The 8,784-nt window shown below is 41.7% G+C and overlaps 1 protein-coding gene across 1 annotated transcript in view; it reads left to right on the forward strand.

Moving 5' to 3' along the window:
* LOC133619567 (major histocompatibility complex class I-related gene protein-like) overlaps nucleotides 1-4,102 on the forward strand; it is a 26,574-nt gene extending 22,472 nt beyond the window's left edge. Inside the window, exon 7 of the mRNA XM_061980674.2 lies at nucleotides 2,141-4,102. Coding sequence (XP_061836658.1) covers nucleotides 2,141-2,495 — 355 coding nt within the window. The 3' untranslated portion in view covers nucleotides 2,496-4,102. The remainder of the gene's footprint in view (nucleotides 1-2,140) is intronic.
* The last annotated feature ends 4,682 nt before the right edge of the window (nucleotides 4,103-8,784 follow it).

The following is an 8,784-nucleotide window of genomic DNA, read 5'->3' on the forward strand; positions in this document are numbered from 1 at the left end:
TGTGTGTGTGTGTGTGTGTGTGTGTGTGTGTGTGTGTGTGTGTGTGTGTGTGTGTGTGTGTGTGTGTGTGTGTGTGTGTGTGTGTGTGTGTGTGTGTGTGTGTGTGTGTGTGTGTATATTTTTTTTTTTAAATAATACCACCTTAACATTTGACAACCAAACAATTACACAAGGGGACTCAGTAAAGAATCTGGGTATTATCTTCGACCCAACTCTCTCGTCTGAGTCACACATTAAGAGTGTTACTAAAACAACACTCTCGTTTGGGTCACACAATAAGAGTGTTACTAAAACAACTCTCGTTTGGGTCACACATTAAGAGTGTCACTAAAACAACTCTCGTTTGAGTCACACATTAAGAGTGTTACTAAAACAACTCTCGTTTGAGTCACACAAGAGTGTTACTAAAACAACTCTCTCGTTTGAGACACACATTAAGAGTGTTACTAAAACAACTCTCGTTTGAGTCACACATTAAGTGTTACTAAAACAACTCTCGTTTGAGTCACACATTAAGAGTGTTACTAAAACAACTCTCTCGTTTGAGTCACACATTAAGAGTGTTACTAAAACAATTCTCTCGTTTGGGTCACACATTAAGAGTGTTATTAAAACAACTCTCTCGTTTGAGTCACACATTAAGAGTGTTACTAAAACAACTCTCTCGTTTGGGTCACACATTAAGAGTGTCACTAAAACAACTCTCGTTTGGGTCACACATTAAGAGTGTTACTAAAACAACTCTATTTGAGTCACACATTAAGAGTGTCACTAAAACAACTCTCGTTTGAGTCACACATTAAGAGTGTTACTAAAACAACTCTTGTTTGAGTCACACATTAAGAGTGTTACTAAAACAACTCTCTCGTTTGAGTCACACATTAAGAGTGTTACTAAAACAACTCTCGTTTGGGTCACACATTAAGAGTGTTACTAAAACAACTCTATTTGAGTCACACATTAAGAGTGTCACTAAAACAACTCTCGTTTGAGTCACACATTAAGAGTGTCACTAAAACAACTCTCGTTTGAGCCACACATTAAGAGTGTTACTAAAACAACTCTTGTTTGAGTCACACATTAAGAGTGTTACTAAAACAACTCTCTCGTTTGGGTCACACAAGAGTGTTACTAAAACAACTCTCGTTTGAGTCACACATTAAGAGTGTTACTAAAACAACTCTCTCGTTTGAGTCACACATTAAGAGTGTTACTAAAACAACTCTCGTTTGGGTCACACATTAAGAGTGTTACTAAAACAACTCTCTCGTTTGAGTCACACATTAAGAGTGTTACTAAAACAACTCTCTCGTTTGGGTCACACAAGAGTGTTACTAAAACAACTCTCGTTTGAGTCACACATTAAGAGTGTTACTAAAACAACTCTCTCGTTTGAGTCACACATTAAGAGTGTTACTAAAACAACTCTCTCGTTTGAGTCACACATTAAGAGTGTTACTAAAACAACTCTCGTTTGGGTCACACATTAAGAGTGTTACTAAAACAACTCTCTCGTTTGAGTCACACATTAAGAGTGTTACTAAAACAACTCTCTCGTTTGGGTCACACAATAAGAGTGTTACTAAAACAACTCTCGTTTGAGTCACACATTAAGAGTGTTACTAAAACAACTCTCTCGTTTGAGTCACACATTAAGAGTGTTACTAAAACAACACTCTCGTTTGGGTCACACAATAAGAGTGTTACTAAAACAACTCTCGTTTGAGTCACACATTATGAGTGTTACTAAAACAACTCTCTCGTTTGAGTCACACATTAAGAGTGTTACTAAAACAACTCTCTCGTTTGGGTCACACAAGAGTGTTACTAAAACAACTCTTTCATTTGGGTCACACAATAAGAGCGTTACTAAAACAACTCTCTCGTTTGAGTCACACATTAAGAGCGTTACTAAAACATCTCTCTCGTTTGAGTCACACATTAAGAGTGTTACTAAAACAACTCTCTTGTTTGATTCACACATTAAGAGCGTTACTAAAACGGCCTTCTTTCATCTCTGTAATATCACTAAAATTTGTTCCATTTTGTCCACTAGCGACGCTGAGATCATTATTCATGGGTTTGTTACGTCTCGTCTCGATTACTGTAACCTATTATTTTCATGTCTCCCTATGTCTAGCATTAAAAGATTACAGTTGGTACAAAATGCGGCTGCTAGACTTTTGACAAGAACAAGAACCATCCATCCATCCATCTTCAACCGCTTATCCGGAATCTGGTCGCGGGGACAACAGCTCCAGCAGAGACCCCCAGACTTCCCTCTCCAGAGCAACATTAGCGACTTCCTCCTGGGGAATCCTGAAGCGTTCCCAGGCCAGAGAGGAGATGTAATCCCCCCATCTGGTCCTTGGCATGCCTCGGGGTCTCCTCCCAGTGGGACGTGCAACGAGGACCTCCCTAGGGAAACGCTCATGAGGCATCCTCACTTTCCAAGCAAAGGAGCAGCGGCTCTACTCCGAGTCTTTCTCGGGTGACTGAACTTCTCACCCTATCTCTAAGGGAGATGCAAGCCACCCTTCTGAGGAAACTCATTTCGGCCTCTTGTATCCGCGATCTTATTATTTCGGTCATGACCCACACTTCATGACCATAGGTGAGAGTAGGAATGTAGATAGCTTGGTAGACCGAGATCTTTGCCTTCTGGCTCAGCTCTCATTTCGTCACAACAGTGCGGCTGAGAGACTGCAATACTGCCCCAGCTGCTCCGATTCTCCGGCTGATTTCCTTCTCCATCTTTCCCTCCCTCGTGAACAAGACCCCGAGATACTTCAACTCCTCCACCTGGGACAGAGTCTCGTCCTCTACCTGGACTGTACAAACCATCGGTTTCCTGCTGAGAACCATGACCTCAGATTTGGAGATGCTGATCCTCATTCCAGCCGCTGAACACTCGGCTGCGAACCGATCCAGTGAGAGCTGAAGGTCACGAACCGAAGGTGCCATCAGGACCTCATCATCTGCAAACAGCAGTGACGCAACCTTTAGCCCCCGAGATGTATACCCTCTCCGCCAAGGTCACGACTCTGCCTAGAAATCCTGCCCATGAAAATCACAAACAGGATAGGTGAAAGAGCGCAAAACAACAAGAACGCTTGATCATATTACGCCTATAGTTAATCACCTCAAATCAGTGATTCTCAAACTGGACGCGGGCTCCACCTAGTGGTATGCCAAAGAATCACTTAAGTAAATATTCAAACTCAGTGTTATTGTTCAAACTGTGTGTAAATATTAAATAAAACCTGTCTGATTTTTAATGAATACGTTGGCCTACTACGCTACTGCATTTTAATGTTGGTCAATATGGTAGTAATTAGAGAGCCAGGTTTTTTCTGAGATGGTACTTGTTGATAAAAGTTTGAGAACCACTGCTTTAAATTACAGTCATGATGCCTCAGGACCACATCTTAATTGTTTCCATTTATTACTACTTCTGTTCACAATACACACTTTAGACTCCTCATTGTACAGTAGCTTTAGGTTCAGTACTGTATTTACTACTTTACGTTTTAGTTGTGTACCTCTATGTAATTTCCTCATTGTGTTTCTTGTCCAGAATCACATGACTAAAAGCTTCTATAGGATCTCTTAGATTGCAATCGGCTTTAATCAGTAGCATAACAGTCCTTTTTGAACACCAGTTGTACATTTTGTGTGTAGAGGTGAGTTAACAAACAGTACAGAGTACAGGCCAGTTTTACTGTGTACACTAGTTATTCTCAAACTGGGGTACTGGCTCCATCTAGTGGTAAAATCACTTCGTTAAAATACAGTGGGGGTTTTTTTCCCCCATATTCAAACTGTGTAATGTTACAGTGGTCAAAATACAAAATATACGTGGTAAATAAAAACCTTATGTCATGTAAATAATGTATTTTTATAATGTTGTGTTATTGTTAGAATTACACAAAATGTGTAAGTTACGTGAAAATACCTGAAGGTTGTTCGATGTTCTGTCAATGCGGAACCATTGTCTCGTTGTCCCTCCTACTGCACTAATTGCTGTGACACCTGCATCTTTATACGTGTTGGACACGCCTTTCTACTTCCCTTTTGTCCACGATAATGGGAGAGGTAGGCGACAGAAAAGTGCATTTATTGTTTGTTAAGAAATTAAAGTTCATTATTTCTTGTTTTGTACTATTATATTTGTGTAGGGGTTCGACGGTGGCAGAAACACATTGACAACGTTTGTATTCTCTGTATTGTCAGGCAGGGGCGTCACTAGCTTTTAAGGACAGGGGGGGCTTAGCCCCCAGGAGATGAACAGGATGTGAGCGAACATAGCGCACGAGTACAAAACTAACAGCTAACAAAGACTTAGAAATTATTCATTGTTATTATTATTATTTCAGTCGGTTAAGGAAATTAAATATATATGGAAGTCTGAATAGAAATAAGAAACGTTTATGTATAGTGTAAATAAGAAAGACATAGAGTCCGTCTGCTGATCTGAAAAAGAGCCAAAGCTGTCAAAGAGCTGAGGGACCATCTTCAAAGTGCAATGCTGAAACAAATAATGCAAACAATAAAATGTAACTTCCAGGGCTTGATATTAATGTAGTCGCGTCGTCCCGGGGACGGTAAAATAAATGCACGGGGCGATGGCTTTTAACCATTTTTTTTCTTTTTTTCTTTATGTATTTATTCATTTTACATTTTATATTAAATGTCTTGGTTTTTGAAAATGTTCACATTTGTATGTGAAAATCACAAACAAATCTTCTGGGGGAGGATGACGCCCCTACAGGTATTTGGTTTACAAACTTTCAGCCCCACCTAAAACAAAATTCACCAGCCACCACTGATTATGATGCATTCTCATTTTAGGCAAAATATAACACAATACTCTCTTAACAGTATCATTGTAACCAGGAATAAGTCTTCAAGTAACAATATTCAAATACTAACATTGTTGGGTAAGACAGACTTTGGTTTTATTCTGAATCCAGTGAAACAGATTGGTGGTTTTAGCTGATAAAAAGACTTTCAGGTGTTTATATGTTTAAGTATTTGGCAGACACTTTTATCCAAAGCAACATACATGAAAAATACATATTAAACAATCACTGTAAACATGATTATTTAAGGGAAGAATGTAGTAATACAAAATATCAATAAAAAGTGTCAAGACAAAATAAACTCTGCTGCTGCAGCAACAGAGATAAAGTCTATTGGTCTGTAAGGTATATAGATATCTAATATATTCATACATTGTTTATGTAGGATGTACACCTGTATATATAACCTAATCATATTGTTTCTTCAACTTAAAAATAGTTGACCGTTTTTTCCCCTTCTCTGGGATTTAGAGATGCGCGGATAGGCAATTATTTCATCCGCAACCGCATCAGATAGTCGTCAACCATCCGCCATCCACCCGACCTAACATTTGATCAGAACCGCACCCGCCCGTTGTTATATATCTAATATAGACGATGCAAGGCATTAGTGAGGTTATAAAGCTTTTGCCTGTTAAAGAAAGGAGACTGATCCAATGCAGCACAGACATTCGCGTGCCACGCTGTCACGACCCAGACGCACACCACTGCGCAATCATATGGGAGCCGCGCTGAGCGCACCTCCAAGCGCGTCTCGCTGCCGGCGACGGCCGGGTATGGGCCCGACGCTCCAGCGCCATCCATTTTCAGGGCTAGTTGATTCGGCAGGTGGGTTGTTACACACTCCTTAGCGGGTTCCGACTTCCATGGCCACCGTCCTGCTGTCTATATCAACCAGGGTGAGCCCCACCCCTTTCGGGAGCGCACTGCGCGCGGAGTGACCCCTGTTACGCGCCCCCGGCAACAGGGGTGGCGGGCAGGTAAGCTGCGCGGGCGGAGCGCGCGGAGTGACCCCTGTTACGAGCCCCCGGCCACGGGGGTGGCGGGCAGGTAAGCTGCTTACCTGCTGCGCGTGACGCCGGCCGCGGCGAAGGCGGACGAAGCGGGGTGTCGGTGCGGTGGGCGCGGTGGTGACCCTGGACGTGCGTCGGGCCCTTCTCGCGGATCGCCTCAGCTACGGCTCCTGGTGGGGCCCTCTCGGGGGAAGGGGCCTCGGGCCCGGACCCCGGCAAGGCGTCCCTTCTCCGCTCCGTAAAAGTGTCCATCTCTTTTTTTTTTTTTCTTCTGTTGTGGCATATGCAGCAGGTGCCTGCTCGTTTTTCGTATGTGGGTAACAACATTTAACTATGTATATATATTTCCGAATTGGTTTAACTGCCACCCGCCTGAATCTATTTAAAATCTAATTTTTTTTTATTTTAACCGCCCGAACCGACCCGCGGATAAAATCTAATTTTTTTTAATTTCATCCGCCCGATCCGCGGATAATCCGCGGACTCCGTGGTTGTGCCCGCAAACCGCGCATCTCTACTGGGATTATATTCCTAGTTTTGATCTTGGACGTCTGGTCACTTATAGCATATAAGAATATTCTATTACTTCTAAGCAAACTATGAATAATAAAACATGCCAAAACATGTGTCCTTTATCATAGTTACACGTATGACAAAAAAGCGCGTGAAAATCAGTGGTATTCAGTGAGGTAAAATGCCCTGACAGTTCATTGCTCCTGCCAAATGAATTGCACTGAGTGGAGTGGATCCCCACTCCAAGATGGCGGCCGCACGTCTCGTCTCGTCAGCGCTAGTAGGCAGTAGTGGTCGATGCTGCTACCCTTATAAGATGTCTATGGTTATAACGTTAGCAGTGAGTTTGCAGCCTCACTGATTTAACTACACAGCAAATAAAAGTTACGTTACTCAGCCAATAAACGTTACCTTACATTCAAAACTTACCCTTCTTTGTACAACTTCAAATGTCGAACGAAGTTGGAAGTTGTTGCGTCTCCGTCTGTAATCTTCGAAGCGCATGTTTTGCATACTGCAATTCGTTTTTTGTTGACCAAGTCGTAGTTTTAATACCGAACAAAACCATTTTTAGCATTATTTTTCCTCACTGGCGCGTTGTTTGAGAGCTCTTCTTCATTGGGTTTCCTGCAATTTGATTGGATGAATGCTGTGGGACGAAAATAACGTGGATGTAATTTGATTGGCTGTTGTACTGACAGGTAGCGCACACGCTGTCACACACATGCGTACACAATGGAAGATACGGAGCGCTCCTGAACGTTTTAATCGTTGGACTTTGGGGAAAGTAGCAAGTCTTGTCAAGTCAAAAGGCTCAAGTCCAAGTGAAATCACAAGTCATTGATGTTAAAGTCTAAGTCGAGTTGCAAGTATTTTTACATTTTGTCAAGTCGAGTCTAAAGTCATTAAATTCATAACTCGAGTCTGACTCCAGTCCAAGTCATGTGACTCGAGTCCACACCTCTGCAAACAGTGATGAATACTTACTTTCTTGAAAAAGTTTCTTATGTCCACTTTGCATCCGTTCACGTGTTTGTTCTGCAGCGCTGCATGCTTCAAAGCAAGCAAGGTCGCAGAGAAAATGTGGACTGCATTTTGAGTGATGTGGGCATTTTCTGTATGAACAAGTGGAATGGATTGGATACCGACGCGCTAAGGTGGCTCTCTACCTTACGCTATGAATTGAGGGGATACTGAGTGAATAATGACAGATTATATGATTATTTATTTAAACTCATACTCAAGCCACTTTATAATGAATATGTCTGCATATATTTGTAAAAAAATAAATATATATATATATATATATATATATATATATATATATATATATATATCACCAAATTATTTAGGGGGGCTTAAGAATATTTTAGGGGGGCTTGAGCCCCCCTAAAATAGGCCTAACAACGCCAATGTTGTCAGGTATGTTTTTATTTCACTGTGTTGTCCTATGTAACGCCCTTTTGTCCACAATGGCAGAAACATATTGACACCGTTTGTATTCTCTGTATTGTCAGTAAAGTGCAGCTGAGCAGCAACCCATGGTCGTGTTCATTAAACACACAACGCAGAGGAAGAGAATACCGGTCTCATACAGCACAGAGATGGTTGCCGCATTACTCACTGGAACATGACGAAGTATATGTGGTTTGAAACATCCCTTGCCTAGCAGCCAAGAACAAAGATGTGGTACAAAGAATGCATTTTGCTTATCACATTCCACTCTGGAGGAAACAATCAAATTTTAAGGCAAAACAACAAGGTATGCACAAACTGGAAATGGTGTACAAATATGTCACCAGGACTGTAGGTGCCCTCATGGCTTGGTAATATTGATACTTAGCAGCGTAGTCTTTAAACATGGTGAGAATTGGCTCAATGCAAAGATACCTTCATTCAGTAGTCTAATTTAAAAATGGCATATACTGTATTCAGTAGAGCAGGGGTGCTCATTACGTCGATCACGAGCTACCGGTCGATCTCGGAGGGTGTGTCAGTTGATCACCAGCCAGGCATTAAAAAAATAGTCCTAAAAATGAGCGATCATAAATCTTCACTATGACGTCACTTTCGTCACTTGATTGACATTCACGGCACCCGAGGGTCTTCTGAGATGACGCTGGCTGCTACCAGCTCAGTAAAATTACCGACTGGAAGGCGAGAAACACTTTATGTCAACAGACTCTGGCGCCGTACCTGTCGTCAAAACTCCAAAGACCGACTGCACAGTTGCACAGTTGAGCTAACAAAATAAGAGTCTCAGAAAGCTGGCGTGCACAAGCTAGCAAGCTACAGAGTATGCCGACAATGTATTTCTTGTAAAGTGTATACAAAGGAGTACGGAAGTTGGACAAACAAGATGCCAAAAACCAACCACTTTCATGTGGTATTGGACA

Source organism: Nerophis lumbriciformis, linkage group LG20 (assembly GCF_033978685.3).
Source record: "Nerophis lumbriciformis linkage group LG20, RoL_Nlum_v2.1, whole genome shotgun sequence".
Lineage (NCBI taxonomy): Eukaryota > Metazoa > Chordata > Actinopteri > Syngnathiformes > Syngnathidae > Nerophis > Nerophis lumbriciformis.